The sequence below is a fragment of the Marmota marmota genome, unplaced genomic scaffold, assembly GCF_001458135.2.
Source record: "Marmota marmota marmota unplaced genomic scaffold, marMar, whole genome shotgun sequence".
Taxonomy (NCBI): Eukaryota; Metazoa; Chordata; class Mammalia; order Rodentia; family Sciuridae; genus Marmota; species Marmota marmota.
The window spans coordinates 39149536-39175029 of record NW_026000057.1 but is presented as its reverse complement, the minus strand read 5'-3'; the positions used below and the strand labels follow the sequence as shown (position 1 = coordinate 39175029).

General features: G+C 33.7%; 1 protein-coding gene across 1 annotated transcript in view; it reads right to left on the bottom strand.

The window, feature by feature from the left end:
- Positions 1-25494, bottom strand: part of Sec24b (SEC24 homolog B, COPII coat complex component) — a gene marked incomplete at its 5' end in the record, with an annotated part of 54920 nt that overhangs the window by 844 nt on the left and 28582 nt on the right. The window contains 15 exons of the mRNA XM_015484393.2: positions 953-1090; positions 1612-1787; positions 3561-3671; positions 4495-4668; positions 5365-5523; positions 5904-6027; positions 7951-8157; positions 8400-8455; positions 8921-9039; positions 13068-13180; positions 14727-14836; positions 15472-15598; positions 17678-17780; positions 20977-21161; positions 24149-24384. Of these exons, the coding sequence (XP_015339879.2) occupies positions 953-1090; positions 1612-1787; positions 3561-3671; positions 4495-4668; positions 5365-5523; positions 5904-6027; positions 7951-8157; positions 8400-8455; positions 8921-9039; positions 13068-13180; positions 14727-14836; positions 15472-15598; positions 17678-17780; positions 20977-21161; positions 24149-24384 (2138 nt within the window). The remainder of the gene's footprint in view (positions 1-952; positions 1091-1611; positions 1788-3560; positions 3672-4494; positions 4669-5364; positions 5524-5903; positions 6028-7950; positions 8158-8399; positions 8456-8920; positions 9040-13067; positions 13181-14726; positions 14837-15471; positions 15599-17677; positions 17781-20976; positions 21162-24148; positions 24385-25494) is intronic.

Sequence of the window (25494 nt, the reverse complement as noted above, 5' to 3'; positions counted from 1 at the left end):
TTTTTTTTTTTTTTTTTTTTTTTTTTTTTTTTATTAGAGGCAGGGTCTCCTTTAGTTGCTTAGCATTTCTCTAAATTGCTGAGGCTGGCTTTGAACTCATGATCTTCCTGCCTTCGCCTCACAAGCCGCCGGGATTACAGATGTGCACCACCGTGCCAGGGCCCACTTGAGAATATTTTAGGATGCAAAAATATTGATCATACCAATACCACTTTGGCTATAGAATTAACACACCCCAATGTATTCAAATTTAAAAAGTAAAAACGTAAAATAAATAAAATGATCTGTCCTGTTTATACTCCTTTTGGGGTCAAGATGTATCAATAGTACGGTTGTTGACAGGACTGCACAGCAAACTACTTCTTTACATTTGTTTAGTAACATAGTATCATTTTAGGATGAATACTAATTCCAAAGACTATAGTTTCAACACAAGGAAGAAAGAGTCTACACATTTCCACATTAAAATTATTGTTGGATACTAGATTTAGTTTACTACATAATCAATACCACAATCTGATCATATCAGAAACTGCCAATGTCTACAATATATAAATAGAAATATCCATTATGTAACTTTGCTTTGTAATAATAAGTTATTTCCTATACTTTTGAAAACTCCATATTCACATCTGAGAGTCCTATTCAGGTCCATAGCTAGTGTCCCTTATTTAGTGCATTATTATTTTTTTTAAAGACTTTTTTTTAAGTTGTAGATGGGCATAGTACCTTTATTTTATTTATTTATGTTGTGGTGAAGACCAAACCCAGTGCTTCATGCATGTGAGACAAGAGCTCTACCACTGAGCCACAACCCCATCCCTTAATGTATTATTACCATAGGAAAAAAAGGAAATGGAAGAAATTGCAATAATATATTATCATCTTAGCAATAAAATAGACTCTCAAATATACTCAAATTTACCAATTTCAAATGCACTAAGATGCATACCTCATCTGTCAATCTGTCTATCCTATACAGGTTGGGATGAATCATTTTCATTAGATGAACAAGAGGCTGAGACTTTATCTGACACATGGCATACACACGATCATCCAGGCGTGTGCTTGTACCCGTTCTAAATGCTTTCTACAAGAAAAAAGACAGGTTTTTAAGGAAAACATAAAGGTAGTGGACAGATACTAAAGAAAAATATACTATGGACAATGGAAGAAGTATGTTTTCAAATCAGACAGCTCTGACACTTAATAGGTATGTAAATGAATTACTTAGCTTCTCTTTCCTATACTGTCATCGTGTGAAGGTTAAAAAAATGATGTGTACACAGCACCTATTACAGTGACTGAGTCAATGGAAAGATGTTCAATAAATATTAGATCCTTTCCTAAGAGTTGGCTATGACCACTTCATTCTTCAAACTATTCACACATATTAAAGAAAGAGTATATGGTTTCACAAGAGTCACAATGTATTTGTCTGCCTTCATTTTCCATTGATTTTTCCCCTATTTTTTTCGAAACACTTCCAATGCTCAAGTACATCACCCTCTAAGTATTAAAAGATTATAACCACCTAGACTTCATCTATTTACATATGTATCTGAGAATTTTTAAAAACTTCATTAAATACAACAACATATACAGAGCTACCTGTTTGAGAAGGGCTAAAACGTAGAGAGGAAACAACTTGAGGGAGCCAGGTGCTATCAATGCAGAGTGCTGCAAATTTGAGACAGTAGAGCCATAGGCAGACAGTGAATCCACTACAGCATTCACTAAGGCATCTCTTGCATCTGACAGACTTGATGAAACTGATCGATCCACAGCTATAAAGCAACCCAAAAGAAAAGGTGTTTAATCATTAGATTCCATTAGTTTCCAAGAAACACTACAAAAGATAAAGTATTTATGCATTATTTAAGAAACAAACAAAATGCATTTCATCTGTTTTCTCATTTTAAGCATCTCCTCGTTACACATTTTTTCTGAATTAAAATCTGAGTAAATCTGATAATCAGAATAAGTCTAGATACTTTTAGACTGTGTTTTAATCTTTTAAATCTAAAAACACTTAAACATTATTGATATTATAGAACATATGTTCCTTTTAAGATGTTTCCATTACTGAAATGGAAAACACATGTTAAAAACAGCATTTTTCCCCCTATACAACCAATACAAATTTCATACTGTAAGTCATCTCTAGTGATCTCTAATGATCTTTGCAAAACATTTCAGATCAACCAATTAAAAAAAAAAAGAGGGCCAACTGAATTTGGGTTTTCATATAGACATTAAAGAGACAAATATCAATGTGAAACTTTTTCTTCTAAGAACATATTTTATTAAAATAATCTATTAAATTAAAATAATCTAAAAATGTGCCCAAATACTTAAAAAAATAAAATACAATGAAAAGTAATCAATTATAGTATAAATAATTAAAAATCTACATGTAAAATGACTCTTTAAAAATTGTGATCCCAGGGATAGGGATGGGGTTGTGGCTCAGCAGTAGAATACTCGCCTAGCATGTGCGAGGCCCTGGGTTTGATCCTTAGTACCACATAAAAAAATAAATAAGATAAAGGTATTGTGTCTGACTACAACTAAAAAATAAATATTCCAAAAAAAAAATTGTGACCCCAGGCTGAGCATATATAGTTCAGTGGTAGAGTACTTGCCAGCATGCACAAGGCCTGAGTTTAATCCCCAGAACTACATAAAGAAGGGACTCTTTTAGTGCTATTATAATTAGTTCTGGGGCTGGGTAGCACGCTCGCCTGGCATGCGTGCAGCCCGGGTTCGATCCTCAGCATCACATACAAACAAAGATGTTGTGTCTGCCGAAAACTAAAAAAAAATAAATATTAAAAAAAATTAATTCTATTATAATTTTTCTCAAGTGAGTAACCACTGTTTTCTCCAGGACTATATGGAAAATAGCAAGGCTCTTTTTATGTCTAAATTTATAAATAAGGAAAATTTGTTCCAACACTCAGTAGTAAATTAATTCCCTAATGAATTTTTAAAATTCACTAACAGTAAAATTTATTTTTGACTATAGTCCTATGGTGGTTATGTGTCAAATGCATAGCCATATAATCACTACCACAATAAAATATACAAGAGTTCTATCACCCTAAAAATATCTCCCTATAGGCACCTTTGCAGTAAAACCTTCTCCCTGTCCCCAGTCCTGGTAACTACTGATCTATTCTCCACTAGATAATTTTCCCTTTTTGAATGTCATGTAAATAGAATTATATGGATGTGGTCTTTTGAGACTAGCTTCTTTCCCTCAACATAATGTCTCTGAGAATCATCATGTTATTTATTAGTCTAAGTAATGATAGTTCATTACCTTTCATACTGAGCTATACTCCATTGTAAAGATGTATCAGTTTATTCACACATTCATTAGTTGAATGGCATTTAGGTTTTTAAAAAACAGTCTTACTCTTCTTGCAAGTAAATGAAAATGCAAAATACATACTTTTTAAATGAGAGAGTACAAAGCTTAAAAAAAAAAAAAACCCTCAGCTCCAGTTTTTAGAATACAAAACTATATTTTGCCTGCTCCTCCCCTTTCTACTCACCCATGTTTGCTAGGAGGCAGATGGCAGCTTGTACATCTACTCCTGCATATACATCTGCTAGCGAACTTACCACTGGCAAACAAAGTGTATGCACTCTAATTCTGCGTTCACCTAGAGAAAATGAAGAATAACTGTCATTGTATAATACATTAAGTTAAGAAAGAAATAAGGCAAACAGGTCAAAATCTTATTCAAATACTGGTTTGACTATATTAAATTACCAATAGGATTCTGAAATGTAAAAATGTGTTTTAAAGAAAATTAAAAGACTCTCCAAGTCTGTAGATCATGAACATTATACTACATGTTGCACAGAGCTGAACATTAGGCCTGATTTTATTTTAATGTCACTCATGCTAAATTATTCCCAATACAAGCTGGGTGTGGTGGCACATGCCTGTAATCCCAGTAATTTGGAAGGTTGAAGTAGAAGGAACTTAAGTTCAAGACCAGCCTCAGCAATCTAGCAAGACTCTGTCTCAAAATAAAAAAATGAGAGGGGAAAAAAAAAGGGTTGGGGATGTCATTCAGTGATTAAGCACCCTTAGGTTCAATTCCTGATACCAAAAATAAATAGATAAATCAACAAATTATACAAATAAAATAAAATATCAGAAAATGCAGATTGTCAAATAACAAATAAAGGCCTTAATTACTACATAGTTCATTTTATGGGGCAAAACAATACAAAGGATGGCATAACTGGATTTAGCATGAGGTGCTTATGAGAAACATATAGGATCCTACAAGTTTTCCACAAATTAAAAAAAAAAGGTATTATCTGAAGATTCAAAAGGAGAGTTAAAAAAAGGAGAGAAAATAATAGAACATATACTGGATTAATGCAAATTCCACTACTTCACAGTTTGAATTCATCTCCCCCCTATCCCCCAATCTACTGAAGAGAACATGAAAACATTTCAGATAACATTACCTTTGCTTGATGTATATAACAGGGCTGTTTGGAAGCACACTAAGGAAGTATCTGTCAAACTTTCTTCAATTGACAATTGCACTGCAAACCCAGCATCAGGATTGATATTGGCAAGGGATAACAAATCAGTGGAACGCACAAAGAAGTTTCCATGAAAAGTATGCATTGAAAGACCTAAGAAAGAAAAACCTGATATAAAAAGACGAAGTAATACCAGTATCTTCACCTCAAGCTAGTTTTGTTTTAAAGTTAAAGATGCCTCTGATTTTGAAGCAAAGGTTAACTAGGGAGTAAGGTTGGAGTGCTGACAGAGGCTCTAAAATACTAATTAAAAAATCCAATGCAGGTTATATAAAAGTGAGACTATATGTTTAACTTGTATTGATACTTAATCTTATTACTATGTTTCATGGGTGACCTGGAGACATAAACCTAATATATAAAACTCAATAATTCAGGATTACTGTACAACTCCTTTTAGATTTAAAATAAGGGATCATAGTCCTGTCAGTAAACAATCACATAAAATACCAATGAAACATAAATTATGTGTTAATAAAGGCAAGGATACTTAAAGATTTCATTTAAGATCTTCCCTATTCCCCTAATTGTCCTCAAATCATTTGCAATATGGACTTTCTCTTAGGTTCTTCCTAAATAAACCAAAACATTATTTTTACCCACTTAGACAAATTATCTTAAAAAACTGCACAATGGCTACTCACAAATATATGTTGACTTAAAACAGTGTATAACCAAGTGGATCAAACACCAAGTTCTACAATGAATAATCATCATCACTGGTGGTCAATATATGAATGCTCACTCATTTTGATATATGCAATGTAAGGCAAAATTTGATATGCATACCTTTAGTACACCTTATTCTCATAACGGCTTCAAATCCAATTTTTCTTGTGAGATATCGTTTTAGGTCTTTTTGTAACTTTTCTGCCTGTGAAGGATTGTGAGTATGGTGGAAAGATGGATAATAATAGATGCACCCTGCAGAATACTTGGACATACAAGCTTTAGAGAGAAACACAGAAAGTATTTTCTTTAGAAGCAATAATATTATCTTTATATTTACAGTAGTACAGATGCTATATTAGGAATATAAATAATAAGAAAGCTTAAGTTGTCAAAGTAAGAATAACATTTAAATCTGAGAAAACAAAAGTATTTATAAAATATACAATAAAGTTAAGCAGAATGGTAAGGGAATCATATAAACAAAATACTAATGGCATTTTATATTTGTATGGGGCTTTAAAGTTTACTGATAATCTTCATATTTATCTAAATCACATGCTTTCCCAAAAAATATTGAGAAAGCTTACTAAGAGTTTGGATTTAATAATATACTAAAGTGTTTAGGTAAATAGATAACCATTACAACATATTCTTACCTAGAGAAGCAAGATCAGAATACTGTGAACTTAAAAGGAACAAATCCACCGCAGTTTGCTGTCCTGAGCAATCCAAAGCAAGTTTCTTATAAAAATCAGTTGCAGGGCCAAGATGTTGTACCACCTGAGCCAACAGATCATAAGGTAAGAGTCAGAGGGTTTTAACTATGCACATGTTTGTATGCATCTATTATAATTAAGGAAGAGGACATCTGCTGCCTCACTACCAAACTAATGAGTTTTTAAAAACAAGGTCTAGACAGGTGGCACAGATTTCCTATAACAACAGCTAATATTTATAAAAAGTTCTGTAGATACAAATAGCTAACAAATATATATATATATATATATATATATATATATATATATATATATATATATATATATATATANTAATTAAAAAATCCAATGCAGGTTATATAAAAGTGAGACTATATGTTTAACTTGTATTGATACTTAATCTTATTACTATGTTTCATGGGTGACCTGGAGACATAAACCTAATATATAAAATGTTCAACATTATTAGCAATTAGGGAAATGCAAATCAAAACTACAATGAGATTTCATCTCACACCAGTCAGAATGGCAGTCGTCACGAACAAAAACAGTAATAAATTCTGCAGGTGATGTGGTGGGAAAAAAACATTTACACTGGTGGTGGGATTGTAAATTAGTACAACCACTATGGAAATCAGTATAGAGGTTCTTAAAAAACTAGGCAAGGAACCACCATAGGACCCAGTTATATATACCACTTCTCAGTATTTAATCCCTGAAGAATTAAAATCATCATACTATAGTGATACATGAATACTCATGTTTATAGCACCGCAACTCTCAACAAGCAAACTATGGAACTAACGTAAGTATCCATAAGAGGATAAATGGATAAAGAAAATGTGATATGTATGGAGTTTTATTCAGTCATAAAAAGGAAAAGAAAGGTGGAAGGTCAGGGTGGGGAATCTCATGAAAATCTAGGGAGAGCAGTAGAAGATGGGGTCCAAGGGTGGGGATGTAGAAGGAAGGAGGAAGTGCTAGGGAGTGATACTGACCAAATTATATTGTTATACTGTGTGCATGCAGAATATATAACAACAAAGCTCGACATTATGTTCAACTATAATACACCATTAAAAATGTGGGGAGAAAAAAAAAAGGGACTTTCTGTGCCAGAGATTTTACATAAATTAAATATATATTATACATAACACAATTCTCAAAGGGTTTTAATGATTTACCTTTAACAGATGAGAAAACTAGGGCAAAAGCCAAATAACTTTATCAGGTTTATACAGTTATTGAGTGGTGAATGCTAGATTAAAAATTCAAGAAATCTGATGAGTAAATACTGTTAAATCAGTATTATGTGCTATTCTACAACAAAAAAGTGTAAAAGGAAGGTCTGATTACTTGGCACCCAGCCATTGAATAGTTAAATTAAGTACTTTCCCATTTACCAAGATGTATATATTTTTAAGAGTTTTAGGAACCTCAAATAATATTCATGAGAAAGGCCAGCTAAAAAATATAATATGTATTTATATATGATGCCCAATTATGCTTATTTGTTTGTACTAACAATGCTAATCTTGTTAGTGAGATTATTAGTTAATTATATATTCCTCTATTTTCCAGGTTTTATATAATAATAGGTATTATCTTTATAATTACAAATGTTTTAGGATAAGCATGCTAAATTATAGCAACTCAGATCTAGTAAGTTTTCCCTTGTATAACAGAAAAGAACACAGGAGTCAGGAAATCATGCCACATCTTTACCATTAGTTATTTAACCTCTGGCAAGACACTTTAATCTGTTTCCTCATTTGTAAAATGAAAAGATTAGACTAAATGATTTCTAAATATTTTTGGCTTGCAAACAAATAAGAAGAATGCACTGCAACACAAAATAATTTGAGTTCCACTCTCTTGCTAGCTTATTACCATTACAAATGAAAAATAGAATAAAGAACAAATAATTATAGTCTGTAATAGGTAGAAAACACAAGGGGATATAACAGAGAAACTAAACATAAAATACCTTTGTACTTGACCTTTGGTTAGGATCTTCTCTGGACTGCAGAAGCCCTGCACCCAAGGAAGGTAACTGTGTCTGAAATACAGACACACGGCCACCTGTTGGAGACATTAATTTAAAGGCAGCCTGAAGCGCAGGACCAAGGGCACTGTGTGTTTCTCTTGTATTGGTGAACATATTTGGTAATGCATTCAATAAGTCTTTTATAAGCTGGGAAAACAAAGATTAAACGTTGAATTACTGAGAAGGCAAGGCAATGTTCTTCTTCAAAACATTCCAGAGTATGGTATGTGTCCCTACATCTCCGGGGACTATAGAAGAGTCAATAGACGTGTCACATACCAATGCTTATTGTCTAATATTAATATATCAAGTAAACAAATATTAATATCTAGTAAACAGTGGAGATGACAAAAATAGTTTGATGTTTTAAGAAAATAAATCAATCTCACCTCTTTACTTTCATAGAGATTCACAAGTAAACTATCTGGAGTAGGTAGAAAAACATCTACAGGGAAAACATAAAACAATGCATTATTAAATACATATACTCTGTACATACTATACATACATATACACATGTAAAAACATATTTAGTAATATGTAAGAAACTTTAAAGTATTTCCAAGAAAACTTTTTTTTTGTACCAGGGATTGAACCCAGGGGCACTTAACCACTAAGACACATCCCAGCCTTTTTAAAATTTTTTGATTTGAGACAAGATCTTGCTAAGTTGCTTGAAGTCTGACTGAAATGCTGAGGCTGGCCTCAAACTTGTGATTCTCCTGCCTCAGCCTCCTGAGTGGCTGGGATTATAGATATGCACCACTGTACCCAGCTTCAAGAAAACATTTTAAAGCAAGTATCAAAATGGACCAAATTATCTCCATAGCATATGACAAGATGTACTGTTAAAGAAGCCTCCATTTCAAAGCCTGTAGTTAGAAACACTTTAATTTTGCTGACTGCTTACCATCAATATCAGATACAATCAACATTTGAGGCTGTGATAATCCTTCCTGTAAATTATAGAAATGAATAGTGCTGTCAAAGGTCATGAATCCTATTCTTGTCCGAGAATCTCCAGGAAGCCTAAAGATAAAATTATTGATAAATTGACAAATGCTCAGTAACATTTTATTTTTTAAAAAAATAAATAGTAAGCCATGTCTAAGGATAATTTTATAGGCAATAGAAAAATTATCTCAATCTAAACCCGTACATAAAATAGAAGAGGAAGAAGGAAATATTTTGTTTTCAGATGAAACCACTTATATGATTAGAATTTATAATTCAGAAAACTGAACTACATTAGTATTCAAATAAAGGGTAAACCAAAACTAAAAATAAATTTATTTTTAAAATGTAAAGATTTCTTGCTAACTTTTCTTTGAAACATACTCTTTTAAGTGAAAACATAATTTTTCAGTTTACATATTACAACACTGGATCCTTTTTAAGCCTTTTAAGGGTGGAACGACAAAAGAACACTTTTCAAGAAAAGGTTGAGTGCAATGCAAATTAGATTTCAATGTGCTAAATTTTAAACAAAAAACACAGTTAAGAACATTCAAACATTTATCTATCATCAATTATTAAAAATTTTTCTATTAGAAATGTTTCAAAAGGCAATGCCATGGAATAAAAAAGTAAATTACCATTTCATCATCTGTCAAGCTTCCCTTATTAATACCATGATGGATGCCTCATTTTATAGATGCATATTTCAATAAGTACCACCAACTATGTTAACTACAGTTATGTAATTTATTCTTTTAGCAATGCTTTAAAATACTTCTGAATATTATAAGATGCCAAACTAGAATGTGCTTCAAAGCAAGAAGAATTCTTACTACTAAAGATGATCAATCACACTACTCAGTCTGCAAGGTAGGCTAAAAGAATTCCAGTGAACAGAAGGCACATATTTGGCTTACCAGTACTAGTCAAGATTTATGATGTTGCCAAACACCAATTTCCACTTCTTTGAGATTTCTCTGGTCACTTATATTTAGGGTCATTTATTATCAGTTACTCGGAGATTGCTGATCCACCCCCCAAATCAAAATATATGAAGTTTAGCAGGAGCTGCTGCAGCATCAAACTCTTCTTTCTCAAAGATGTTTGCAGAACCCTTTATAAAACTATGTTACTATACTGTTGCTGTCCTATTACCTTTACTATTCTTTTCTAATTTTCTTAAGTCTTCTATTTTCCATTGTAATCAAATGCAAATATTTTTAAAACACTTTCTATCGTCAATATTATCCTTCTGGTTTTGTAATCTTTTAATTTATAAAGTCACTCATTTTTGTCAGTGGCTCTTTCTTTTCTGAGAACAATATAGTTAAGTGGATTACTAGAACAAGGAGATGGAAGACAGCTTGTTCCATTACTCCATGAACAATTCTGGTATTGTGGTACCTCCAGAAGCATTATATCCTTGAGAGGAATTAAAATTTGGTGTTTACTAGAATGGAATCACCATTTGGACCCAGTTATCCCACTCCTCAGCATATACCCAAAGGACTTAATATCAGCATACTACAGTGAAGCAGTCCCATCAATGTTTATAGCAGCTCATTTCACAATAGCTAATATGCCCTTCAACAAATGAATGGATTAAAAAAAAGTGGTGTATATACAGTAAATGAATGAAACTAGAGACCATCATGCTAGGTAAAATAAGCCAGTTGCAAAAAAACCAAAGGCCGAATGTTCTCCCTGATATGTGAATCTAACACACAATGGGGGAGGGGAGCAAAGAAGAGAAGTTCATTGGATTAGACAAAAGGGAATGAAAGGAAGGTTACAGGGTTGAGAATAGGAAAGACAGTAGAATGAATAGGACATAACTTTCTTATATTCATGTATGAATACATGACCAGTGTAACTCTACATCATGTACAACCACAAGAATGGGAAGTTAGCTGAGCGTGGTTCGGTGGCACACACCTGTAATCCCAGTGGCTCGGAGGCTGAGGCAGGAGGATCAAGAGTTCAAAGCCAGCCTCAGCAAAAGGGAGGCACTAAACAACTCAGTGAGACCCTGTCTCTAAATAAAATATAAAATAGGGCTGCGGATGTGGCTCAGTGGTCAAGTGCCCCTGAGTTCAATCCCGGGTACCTCCCACCTCAAAAAAAGAATGGCAAGTTATACTCCATGTATGTATGCCAAAACACATTCTACTATCACATATATCTAAAAAGAACAAACAAACAAACAAAAAAACAAACTTCTTGTTAAAAAAGATCAAACATTTTTATTCAGTGTGGTCTTTTGCTACTTGGTATTAAAGCTATTTCTAACAAAAGCCCTTGTGATTAAATAAGGTAAACATTTAAACCAATGATAAAAATATAATAAAAATATATAGTGTCTACTTGTAGCATTTGAAAGACTCCCAAGTTCAAATAAAGATGGGGGAGAACTTTTCGGAATTACCCATTGTACTCCTGACAAAGTATGTATAAAGATATACTGTAGTGGGCTGGAGTTGTAACTCAGTGGTGGAGCACTTGCCTCGAATGTGTGAGGCACTGGACTAGAGGCTCAGCATCACATAAATAGATAAAATAACTAAGTAAAGGTATTGTGTCCATCTACAACTAAAAATACTAAAAATAAAAAAAAACAAAAACCAACCAAACAACAACAAAAAAACACTGTAGTAGTGTACCACTCTCATTAACAATCTTAAATCATTATCTCTTATGGATATTGGAATGAAAAAGAAATGTACAAACAACTTTGTTCCCAGAGAAATGTATAATTTTTAAAGCTAGTTGAGGAAGTCCTTCACAATTAACATTGGTAGACACACAGGAAGGAATTATGAGCCACATATAAACTACTTAGCCTGTACTCTGTTCCTATTTCCACAACATGGTTGTTTACTAATGTGCTAAAACGAAAAGGATTGTCCTGGTTTCCTAACATATTTAGCACAAAATCAGTTCCCTCCTCCCTTTTCTTCAACTCATTCTCACATTAGTGCAATAAAAAATAGCTTATGTGGGGCTGGGGCTATAGCTCAGTGGCACAGTACTTTCCTAGCATGTGTGAGGCCCTGGGTTCAATCCTCAGCACCACATACAAATAAACAAATAAAATAAAGGCATTCTGTCCATCTAAAAGTACAAAAAAAAAAAAAAATGTAAAATTCCATGCTCAGGCATAAATTATAGGTATGTTTCTCTCATCTAGATTATTATCTTTTAAATTTTTTTGTTTGTTTAGTTACAGTTGGATATAATACCTTTGTTTTTATTTACCTATTTTCATGTGGTGCTGAGGATCGAACCCAGGGCCTCACATGCCAGGCAAGCACTCGACTACTGAGCCACAACTCCAGCCCCCCTCCTCATCTAGATTCTTTGAAAAATCTTTTAAATTTATTTTTAAATTTTAAATTGTGGATTGACTAAACCTAGTTAATTAACATAGGTATTCCCTCATAAAGATATCATTTTTGTGGTGAGAATGTTTCAGATTTGCTCTTAAGTGTTTTTCAAGAATATAATATATTGTTACAAATATGGACAGCATACTGTATGATAAATCTCTTGAATGTTCTCCTTCTAAGTGAAATTTTGTGTCTTTAGACCAAAATATCCCAACTCCACACCCCACTGACATCCTAGCCTCTGGTAACCACCATCCTACTCATATGAAATCAATTTTTAAATATTCCAAATATGAGTGAAATCATGTGGTATTTATCTTTCAGTGCCTGCCTTATATCACTTAACATAATGTTCTTTCAGTTCAGCCATGTTTGATAATAGTCTCATATAGATTCTTGATATTCTGGCCAAGTTAGGCTTTCTGTGTTGGAATTCTATGGAATTTGACCAGTGTTCAGGTCAGCTAAGTCAGAGGGAAAACTGGACAAGATCTAAATTCTTTACTAAGTATTAAAATTTTTATGATTGAGGTTACCAAGTCATTAAATCATCATAACTGAAGTAGAAGGACCCTTATTCTATGGTAAACAGGAAGTACTTTGTTTTTAGGAAAATACAAGGTTAACAAAAACAACACTTTAAATTAGTAATAAATACTTCACACTTACATATTATTTACAGACACGATATTATGAGCAAAAAAATATTCTTACTTGTCTAAGTTTTCTAATAGTGACTGGCACAAAATTGTCAAATACCCAGCTTCCACTGCATTATGAGATACATCTAAAACAAACAAGTAAACTGCAGGTTGAGGAGGACGAAGCTGAAAGAAAAAAAATAATGTAGTTTATTTAGTGGGTACAACCTATTCTTTTTTTTAATCACTATTACTGCTGAATATCTATTGAGTATATTATACCAAAAAACACCCAAATAGGATTGCTATTTATAAGCTCTTATGTGCTAATGAAAATGACATTCCTTCTTGCAAAGTTCCTTGTAGATTAAGCGTGATTAGAGAGTTGTAATGGTTAAATAGATGGTTTAAATGTATTCCAGATAAGGAATGTTGGCTAAAATATAACCTGAAGACCTGCTGTTAGTACTAACTACTAGGTCACCTGGTAGTGGCCAAATTCCATAGGTTAAGTGCTAAATATAAAGGAAATCCTTGTGTATACATATTTATAAAGGCTTTCTCTTGTCATTGAGATATATACTGATGTATTTATGGGTGACATGATATCTGATATTATCATTTAACATGATAAACTCTAGGGAAAGTGAAGGGGTAGGCTGGATAAAAATGAAATATATTTGGCAAAAAGTTGACAAATGTAGCTCAGTCACGGGTAAACAATAGTTCATTATACTATTTTCTCTTTTTAGAGTACGCTTAAAAATAACTGGTGTGGAAAGTTATAAAATGATAAATAACGTCTTTTTTTTGAGGTGCTGAGGATTTGACCCCAAGGCCTCATGCATGCTAGGCAAATGCTCTACCACCAACTACACTACCAACTCATAAAGTCTTTAAAAAAAAAACAAGTCAACCAAAGGTCATATGAATCATATGACAAAAATTAAAGATTTATTTCTTGCTTCACCACTTCAGTTAGATTAAAAACCTAAAATAGAGTTCAGAACATACTAAATTATAAAGGTAAAAAGCTGAAAGTAATCATAAGCAAGTTTACATGGAAATAGACACGACAACTGTACCTAAGTCAGCACAGGCTAAATTAAAATAAAAGACTATAAAAATGACAAAAATAAAGATGGGCCAAGCACCAGGAATTTACTGCTTATCAAGTGTTCCTGTTCACCTTCCTCCATTAGCAGACAATGAATCTGAATTTCTGCAGGCAATTAAGATTAGAAGATAGTTATTATAGATATATTAAAAACAAGAATATATTACAAAGAAGAAGAGCAAGGACTTAGGTTAAAAAATAATTTTTATAAGTGAAAATGAAGAATAAGATATAGAGTCAACATAATTAAAAAAACAGGTAGAGTTTTTCAATGGCATAATATATTCTTCTAGGAGATCAAATAACATTTAGGAAGAACTTGCTAATTTTTAAGTAAAAACTTTCACCATTATTTAAAAAAACACTATGCATTAAAAACTTGGACAAAAATTCACAAAACATGGGCTGGGATTGAAGCTCAGTGGTAGAGCAATTGTCTAGCATGTGTGAGGCCCTGGATTCCGATCCTCAGTACCACATAAAAATAAATAAGTAAAATAAAGGTATTATGTCCATCTACAACTAAAAATATATATATTTTTAAAATTTACCTAACAGAAATCAAATGACCAATATAATTGTGTCCCATGACTAATTTTAGCCCGGAACAGTTACCATGTAATCTGAAGAAGCAATGAATTCCACAGTTGAATTCTGAACTTCTGGTCGTTTATGAGGTTCTCCATAAGATCGAGTGAGGGGGTTATACATAAATTCTTCAGGAACTAAACAAGAAATAGGAATCCAGTATGAATTTAGTAACATGCCTAGATTTAAACATCTTTATCATCACTGTCTGAGGATGTTTGCCAACAATTCTGTGAACATTTAATGATAACAATAAATTCTGTAAGCTGGCTTTAATAAAAACAACCACCAAAACCATATTTTCTGAAATCATGTGAAGAAACCAGTACACAGATAACTGGTTTCTTAGACTTGTTTCTTATTTATTATATTCTATGACATAGAAAACATCAGAAATGCCAATTTGAAAGCAATTATCATAGGGAGACCTAACATATGAGCACAGGGGGCAACAGACGTGATGCATGTAAGTGTCCACACACACTGGTAAAGGTGCCCCAGCTCACATTCTTGCCATTAAAAATAGCATGATAGTCTGGGGATGTGGCTCAAGCGGTAATGCACTTGCCTGGCACGCGCAGGGCGCTGGGTTCGATCCTCAGCACCACATAAAAATAAAATAAAGATGTTGTATCCACTGAAAACTGAAAATAAATATTAAAAAATTCTCTCTCTCTATTTAAAAAAAATAGCATCAAAGTTGTTTTTAAAGCAATGAGAGAATTGACTAAAATGTTGAGAATAATATTAAGAAACATTTTAAGAATCTCACCATCATTAACTCTATAGCACAAGTTGCATTTCCATCTACGTTGATCAATGAAGGACACAAAGGGGTTGATGTATGTTCGACAAGATCGGCACCTCACAATGGTATTTGATGTTATTACTGGTAATTGCTAGAAAAGAAAATAAAAATGTTGTAGCAACAAAAGCACCCTAGGGAGAAACAGAACACCCACTGCTCTGCTCACACATAGAATAGAAACCGAACTGTGTCTTTGTATGGTTTTATATTGAAGAGTATTATTACATTCAGTGATGAGCTGAGCAACATAAGCAACTGTCAAGTTTTCTCTCCTCTCATCACAAATCTTAATATGAAAACAAAGTCACACCAAATCTGATAAAATAACTAGCTGACAAGAAAACTTTGGCCAAGAAAATAATACAAGCTACAGTTCATCAGCTAGACTCAGGAAATAACAGTGAGAAAGAAACATATACCACGTAAGAAGGCCTTTGTCTGGCTGTTCCTGGTACTACTAGCTGGCAAGCAGTGCTTGGTGGACAGTGACAGCAGTCCTAATGAGAACTGAGGCCACAAGAATCCAAACACAATGTACATTAAATTAAAAAATACTATGCTTAGTTTGGGAAAGGAACTTTATATTCAATGTAGAAATTAAGAAAATGGGAATAAATTAAGAGATCATAGCTTATTCTATATCTCTGAATTAACTTATTATTTCTTTTGTATTTTTCACTCAGAATTTTAAAAAATCTACACAAAATCATTATCTTTGTATTTAAGATTTTTTCACTTATACTGTTGTGTGCATATGTGTACATGCATATGAAAGAGAGAGGAGAGGGGTGAAGCAGGGAGAGAAAGACAGACCTGGGATTGAACCAAGGGGTACTCTACCACTGAGCTATATCCCCAGCCCTTTTATTTTTTATTTTGAGACTGGGTCTCTCACTATGCTGCTGTGGCTGGCCTTGACCTCGTGATCCTCCTGCCTCAGTCTCCCAAGTAGTCGGGATTATACAGTTGTGTACCAGCACGTTCAGCCCATATACGCTATTTTTATTACATAAGTAGCTACAGATCAGGTGTGAAAAAAAATCAGGAAATACAATTAACTGAAAGTGAGAAAATTAAAAAATGACCGATAATTCTATATACTAGAGAATATTACGTTAATATTTTAGTGTAAGCACTTCCAGAAGATATCATATGTGGAATCTGTATTTAGAGAACTACTCTTATCTATGGATATAGCAAATTGACTGTCTTGGCTTAGAGATAAAGGTTGTAATCATAGGTGATTAAATAGTATTTACTGAATGAATAAATTCAAGGTATTTATCACATAGAATTATCTCACTTTTTATTCACTTTGATCCATTCTGTACATCCTAGAAGAAAAGTAAGGTCCACAAGGAAGATGAGTGACCTTTGTATCTCCAGCATCTAGTATTAGATAGGCAGATAATTAACCGAGAGAAAAAGAAATCTGTAGCAACAGGAGGGGTAGAAAATCATAGTAGTAAAAAAGTGTGAGGGAGAAATGCAATTTGTGAAGTAAAAATAAAATGTCTCTGGCTAATATTTTTTCTGAGGTTTTAAAAATGTAATTTAAATACAACACATATGCATGAAATACCTGAAGCACACGTAAAAATCTAGCCAGCTATGCATTAAACCAAATGGACTGCAGAAACTTAAACAACACATAAATTTTAACTCAACACAACCTGAAGTGTTCAGATTTTCCCATTATTTGCTTAATTTGGAACAATTATATAGTTCTCTTCTCTAACTGGAAATCACTTTAATAAAGAACTCATAAGATTTAATCTGCCTTTTACTTCCAAAATGACTAATCTTTCAAAACACACTTGGGACTTTCCATCAGTTATAGAAAACTTTACTATACAAAGAGGGAATCACTTCTTATACTGTATTCACAATAAAAACATCACATAGATTTGATTAATTACATGTATTTATAGTACTACATATAACGATTTGTTTCTTCATGTGGGTAAGGTCAATGATGTGATCAGGGCTTAGCTTAGGGTATGATACAAAGCAGTTGCTCAGAAAATGTTTGTTGACTTAAATTGGCAGAAATGATTATTTCGAACTCCAAATAAACAATGATGAAAACTCTTAAGAAAATATAAAATTTGAATACCTTGTACATAAGCACTTGTCATTACTCAAAATATTTTAAAATATGTCACTTTACCGTTAGGTCTCTGAAGGGATGTAACAACAATCCTAAGGGAAGCTTAGCTTTATTCAGTAAAGCCTGAGTCTGTGGAATATTTGTCAAAGTACACCGAAATGAACTGCAAAAAACAAACAACATGGAGGACATAAGCTGTTAGGAAAAAAATACGATGAAGTAGATGGGATAATTAAAAACATTTAAGGGCATAACTGAAAATCATTTGAGCATGTTATTATAACTAAAAGCAGTGTTCTGGAGATATAACTTGGTGATATAGCACTTGCCTAGCATATGTGAGGCACTGAGTTCAATTCCCAGTATAGCAAAAAACTAAAATGAAGCAGGGAGGTCCCGATTACTTTAAACAGGCATATATGTAATAGATGTCAAAAGACCTAAATTAAGGAGTCAACATTTTCATGATGGCAAAGCAAAACACATTCAGGAAAAAAAAACAAAAAAACGAGGGCCTATTATATTAGCCAGTAGGACATGAACAAAAAGCTCCAGGAAACATGAATGAAAAGCCAGACTTCTTTTGTCTCTAACAATGCTGTTCCTGCTTCACTGTCCCCCTTCCACCTGACTAGACTGTCACTCTTACTACAGGACTCATCAAAGTTATCACTGTTTCTGAATACTCCTTTGCCTCTTCATTCCCCATATCAGAAGCAAAGACTTCTTTCTCTGCTCTGAGACAGGCTTAAGCTTCAGTGCTATCAATTAGTCTGACTTGCCTTGGTTGGCTGTGGACTTCCTCTACCTTCTGCTGTTTCCTTCACAGAATGATTGCTTATAAGTTAGTGAGTTATAAGTTAAAGTTAACAGAGAAAGAATCAATAAAGGAACAGCCAAAGAAGTAAGTAGCAGTGGAAACCAGAAAAGGTATTTAAGAAGAGCAGATAACATTGTGTAGAGAGATCTATCTACTCCAGGCTTAGCCCTGTTCTCTAAAAATGCCAAGCTTATTCCCACTTCAGGACTTCCTTTGCTGGTTGGACACCTTGGAACAATCTTCCCAGAAGTCCTGTGGCTTGCTGTCTCCATGCAGACCTGTACTCAAATGTTATCTCTTTGTGAAAACCTAATTACAGACTTCTCAGCTAAGACAAGTACCCTCTAGCACTCACATAACCCTGTGTTTCACTAATGTAAGTTTTCTAATTCCATGAGGATCAGGAACTTTGCTTATTTACAACTCTATCCCAAATACATGGAAACAGTGACTTGTGCTTAATTAACTTGGTATTCAGTAAATATTTATTGAATTGATGATTTATCTTAATATGTAGGTTATTACAGGTTTGAAGATTTTTAATCCAAAAACATGAATTCTAAAATGCTCCAAAATTTGAAACTTTGAATAAAGATGATGCTTAAAAAGTTGCAGATACTGAAGAATTTAATTTTTGGATTAGGGACGCTCGAGCAGTAAAGTCTGTGCAAATACTTGGGTCCACAAGTATTTGGATAAGATATACTTAACCTGTATTCCTGTTTTATAGTTGACAATACTGAGACTTTGAGAGGTTAAAAAAGTTGTTGTACTGTATTGTAGCTACCTACTTACTAGTGGAACCTCAGTAAGAACTTAAGTTTGTCCAACTTTAAAGCCTGTGCTACCAATTACTTGTTCTTATTTTGATAAGAAATATTAAAAACACACACACACACACACACACACACACACACATAACCAAGCAGGAAACATATACACCACTCCCCTACCTATGGGATCTCTTATACATACTTTATTTATCTACTTAAGAAAAGCCTAACCTTTCATAATACAAGGCCATAATCACCATGATAGCAGCTTACACTCAAAAGGATGGGCAGCTGTTGTCAGTCTCTAATCCAAGATGCCCTATGCTTTTATAGAATAGATTGTAGCACTGCTTTAGTCACTAATGGGTGTTGGTGATAGCATGAGGTATGAATGAGAGGCGAGGAAACTCTCGAAGAAATTTCACTTTGTTTTCAATATTTGAATTCTATACAAGACTTTGGTGAAAAAGGAGTTTTTTCCCCCCCCCCTGCAATGCTTGGAAACTACTGCCTTAAGAAAAGGAAAATAATGGTTCTAAAAGAGAGAACTCATTTTCCTAACCCAAATACAAGGAAGAAGACAATGATGTTCTGTGAATCAGAGCTTACTTTGTGAGGCGAAGAAATCCAGAGCAGGAGGATGTCTTCTAAAAATGATCTGCCCCCACCCCCCAAATGATCTGGGCCAGAGGAATAACCTATTCTCAGAAGCAAGAACATCTGATCTAGGAGGTGGTCTGGGAGGCCCCAAGACAGGAGCTAGTTGGACTATCCACACAGACAAATCACCAAGACTTGGAGGCTGCCATGTATAGTCTGCCAGCTAAACTTCTCTAGGAGTTAAGGAAACATTCGATGAAGGAAGTTCAAGTTTAAATTCAGGCTGGATCAATAAGCCTGGGGGTTAATGGTCTTCATATTCTATATCGAGTAGGAAAAGAAAAATCAGAGATAAACCTTATCTAATCTATTCTTGGGATTTCACAAGTGAGGTCTGTTTCCTTTTCAAGCTAAGCCTGAAGAAGGGAATAAAATTTTAAAGATTCCAACTTACTAAAAAATATCAGAAGTTAGTACTGACAAACAGTGGTGAAAAAGAGATTTAAGAAAAGAAAAACTCTAGTTACATTTGGATTACTGAAACCCTTCATTCTAAAACAGATAATTTGCCTCACATAAGATGATGGGGGAAAGGGATAGGTTTAAGACAGAGATGGGAAGAGGAAGAGATAACTCAGATAATTTAAACTAAATTTTACATCTATTTCTATACAAAGTGAAATAAAAAAGTCCACATGAACTTCCAGTCAGGAAGTTAATGCCATATTACTTTTACCTTTTTTTCAGTACTGGGGATTGAACCCAAGGATCCTCTGCCACTGAGCTACATCCCTACCCCTACTTTTATTTAAATTTTACTTTGAGACAAGATCTTACTAATTTACTCAGGCTGGCCTGGAACTTGTGATCCTCCTGCCTCAAAATCTCAAGTAGCGGGCTGGGATTGTGGCTCAGCGGTAGAGCGTTAGCCTAGGGTGGGCGGGACCCGGGTTCGATCCTCAGCACCACATAAAAATAAAGGCATTGTGTTGTGTCCACCTACACCTAAAAAAAATAAATACATATTTTTTAAAAAATTTAAAAAAAATCTCAAGTAGGTAAGATTACAGGCATGTGCCATCAGCTCAGCTATTTTTAAAAGTCATACAATGTTTTCATTAAGGTATATTACATAAAGAAAGATTATAAAAGAAATGAATACCTACTCTGGGCTACAGTTTAGCTTTTTGAGTTCTAAGTTCAAGTTAGGCACAGGAGGCCAAACAGGAGTCATGGGTAAAACATTCCTCTCCTGAGTGAGGTTTATAGGTCTCAGGCTTTCTGGTTGTGGAGAACTCTGAAGACTCAACCCTCCTAGACCAGAGGACAGCTGGTTGACACCAGGATACTGCTGAAAGATCAAAATCAAAACAAAACAAAAGAACAATAGAACAAATGTGAATCAAATTTCATATACCAGACATAGGAGTTCAACAAAAAGAAAAAATCAAGAAGGTAAGAAAATTTAAATTTGTCTTGAGAACAGCAGAATGACTTAATAGAGCAGGCAACTTAAAGTATACTTTTAAAAATCTAATTAGCAAAGTTAAGTCTCACAACAATATTTCAGCAAACATGCCATTCAACATCAAGAATGTGGTTTCCCTGAATACAGCTGAAATGGACAGGCAGGATAAATGCTTACTTGTTTTCAAGTTTTATCAATTAACACTTTTAAAAAACTGAGATGATGCCATAGAAATATACAATGGTGTTCAATGGGTTTTGCTTTGCTTAATTTTTCTGTTCCTGTGTCTCAAATGTATCTGATTTGATAATGTTGTTTTTAATCTTTAAGAATTGCTTTTAATCTTTCTTGACTTAATAAGTTTCAGTAAAGATATTTATATAATTTTAATGCCAAAACATCATAATCAAGTGTATCCAGAGATATTTTATTTCATTTTTAACCTCTCTACCTATAGTTAACTATTTATTATTATTTTTTATTTAATCCTGCCATTATTTATATTTATTAATATAAAATTAATATATACTGTTCCAACTATGGCCCTATTTTTTTAATCCAAGAAAAAGTCCTGGCAATAATTCTGTGGCTACATTTAGAGATCTCCCACATTTCTTTATACAGGTACCAAGTGCTCCATTATGTGAATATACTTCAGAATTCCAGCTAATACATACTGTATGATAATTTTAGGAAAGTCACTATTTACCACCCATCCTGAAATAATTCAGGTAATGGTCACCTAGAATAGATAATACCTACATATCAACAGATAACAAAGCCAATAGGTAAAAGCGTAATGTAATAAACTGCGTAATACAGTGATAAAGAGGTCATCAAATGATGCTCTAATTAATCTTAGCACTACAAGTGGTACAACCAGATATCATTATGAGGCATAAATCATTAAATATATCATATTCTCACGTAAATGAATAAATACATGAAGTAATAAACCTAAATATTATGAAACTATTAGATTTAACTTCTAAAAAATATCAGAAATATGGATCAGAGGAAAAGTTAAATGATACAAGGAAGCAATGAGTCAAGTTCAAAATACGGGACATTCTATAGGATAACTGACCCAGTTTTCCCATTAGATCAAAGGCATGAATAGAAATGTTTTAAATTACAATGAAAAGCATGACACATAAACAAGTTCAAATAATAAAATAAACAAATATTGATTTGTATAAACAAAGTGTGAAAAGGTATTTTTAAAATAGCTAGGGAAATTTAAATACGCACTGAATTTTAAATGGCATTTAGAAGTTATTAATTTTGTTGGCTGTGATAGTGTTATTGTGGTTATGCAAAAATGACCACCTTCCCCCAAGAGCTTCAAAGTCCTTAGGAAGAAAAGGAAATGGGGAGATAGATGAAAAGAAGTCTAGCAAAATGTTGAAAGTAACTGAAGCTGTTGAAGTCAAGGAAAAAAACAACTGGATAATAAAAAAAAAGTTTTCAATAGAGCTGTAAAGGATAAAGGGAAAAAGACCACATGGGTCAGTAACAGTATATAAGGGAAAGCTCAAAAGTGGATTCAAGTTTAGCATTTAAGAGATAAATAAAGATGGGATATTCAATCAGTAAGAGAAGATTTTCAAATAAATGACAGTGAACTAAGGAATAACCATTTGGATGGGGTAGGAAAGAATGATTGATTCTTTACATTATATACCAAAATAAAATCTTAGATGGATTAATAGTACTTGGACAGTAAATACTGTAAACCTTTGAAAGGCACAATCTTGGGTGCAACTACTCTGCTCTATTCACTATGGCGCCAAAGCAATCATAGATAGTTATACAAAAGACTGGGCATGGCTGTATGCCAATACAAGTGTTATTACAAAAATAGGGGGCAGGTCAGATGTGGCCCAGTGGTCATAGTTTGCTGAGTCTTGCCCAAGGCTATTATGGAACACCACTTACTATTTCAAAATAAGTTTTATCTGCTTGCCCAACATTTCTAAGAACCAATCCTTTCTTTAAATTTGGTTTTCTCCTCATTAAAGTGTAGAAATAAATAATAAATTATGATCCCAAATGGGAATTCACGTACAGTACAAGTCAGATGAGACTGAAATATGCAGTGTTTCATATGAACCAAAGAAAACCTAACAAAACCAAAGGCAGATAACTGTATACCAAATCAATAAAATTTTTCAATGCCTCTCCTAGTTTTCTTCTTTCCTTTTACCCTTCAACCTTAATTCTAAGATTGAATTCCAAAAACAAATGATTTTCCTATGTCAAAGTTTAATTCTTAGTTCACCATAAGATGAAATTTCTATAAGGTTAATCTACTAACAATGGTTTATTATAAGTAGAAATGCTTACACCATTTCAATCATTTCCCTATATGTCATTTCCTCTCAATAAATGTGAAATATCTACTGTTCTTATATGATTAAGATAATATGATCTTCCAGAGGTGGCTCCAGAAAAGTCAGTCCTGGCAGCAGTCAATGAGCACATGTACTGACGAGCTTGTGCGTGCACCAAGGTTCTCACCAGGTCAGTTCTATGCCATAAAGAGTTCTTCAACTGAAGGGTAGAGACTAGAGTAAGTTCTAAACCACATTCTCCTGTGTCATTTCCTATGGAGAATGCCAGCATAATAATATAGAATTAAAAAAAAAACAACAAAACTTAACATTCACTTTAATTCCCTGCCTATAAAATTAACACCTGTGTATTGCAGACTGAAAACTAAAGATACAATCAAGAAAATAAAAATCAGAGTGAATGTCCTTATCTAGATTTAACCTTTTTAAAAATTTGATCATCAGGGGTTTATTAGAAGTGACAAGTTTTACAAATTTTAGAAATGCAATGTCTGTACATGAGGATTATATACATACTTGAGGATACTGCTGAAATGCAGAATACCCTTGGCTACTGGGATGTACTCCAGAATTAAGTGGTGCTGCAGCATTCTGATAACCAGGCTGAAGAATTGGGTAACCATAGCCAAAAGGCTTAGCCATTTTTGAAGGCTGAGGAGCAGCAGGAGCTGGTGCTGGCGCTGGAGCAGGAGCAGGATCAGGCTCAGGGGCTGGATCAGGAGCAGGGCTGCTGGCCGAGGAAGAATGCACATCTAGCCAAGGCAAAAAAGGGGAAAATCAGGACTCTATAAAGACCTGATTCCTGGGTGAGCCATACCTTTGGCATTTCCCCTTTCTTTTCAGAATGTTTTATAATGAGAAATTTTAAACACAGAGAGATTAGAATCTGAACCAAAGAAAATCAAACTAAATCAAAGGCAGATAATTGTATACCAAATCAATTAAATTTTGTAATGCCTCTCCTACTTTTCTTCTTTCCTTTTATCCTTCAACCTTAATTCTAAGATTAAATTCCAAAAACAAATGATTTTCCTATTAATAGAGCAGGCAACTTAAAGTATACTTTTAAAAATTTAATTAGCAAAGTTAAGTCTACAGGCCTATTACCCAGCTTCAATCATTATCAATATTTTGCTAATCTCATTTTACATATGGTTCCATCCCATATTTTGAATAATTTCACCAAGTTTTTCAGTTGGTATTTCTTTTTTAAAAATTTATTTATTTATTCTAATTTGTTATATATGACAGCAGAATGCATTTCAATTCATAATACACATATAGAGCACAATTTGTCATGTCTCTGGTATCTTAATACATGTACTTTGGGTAATGGTGTCCATCTCATTCCATCTTTCTTACTCTCTGCCCTCTCCCTTCCCCTCTCTCCCCTTTGCCCTATCTAAAGTTCCTCCATTGCTCCCATGCTCCACTCCCCTAGCCCCATTATGGATTAGCATCCTCTTATTAGAGAAAACATTCAGCATTGGGTTTTGGGGGATTGGCTTACTTCACTTAGCATGATATTCCAACTCCATCCATTTACCTGCAAATGCCATAATTTTATTATCTGTTAATGCTGAATAATATTCCACTGTGTATATATATCATGGTTTCTTTACCCATTCATCTACTGAAGGGCATCTAGGTTGGTTCCACAATTTTACCATTGTGAATCGTGCTGCTATAAACATTGATGTGGCTACGTTATTATAGTATGCTGTTTTTAAGTCTTTTGGGTATAAACCAAGAAGTGGGATAGCTGGGTCAAATGGTGGTTCCACTCCAAGTTTTCCATGGAATCTCCATACTGCTTTCCATATTGGTTGCACCAATTTGCAGTCCCACCAGCAATGTATGAG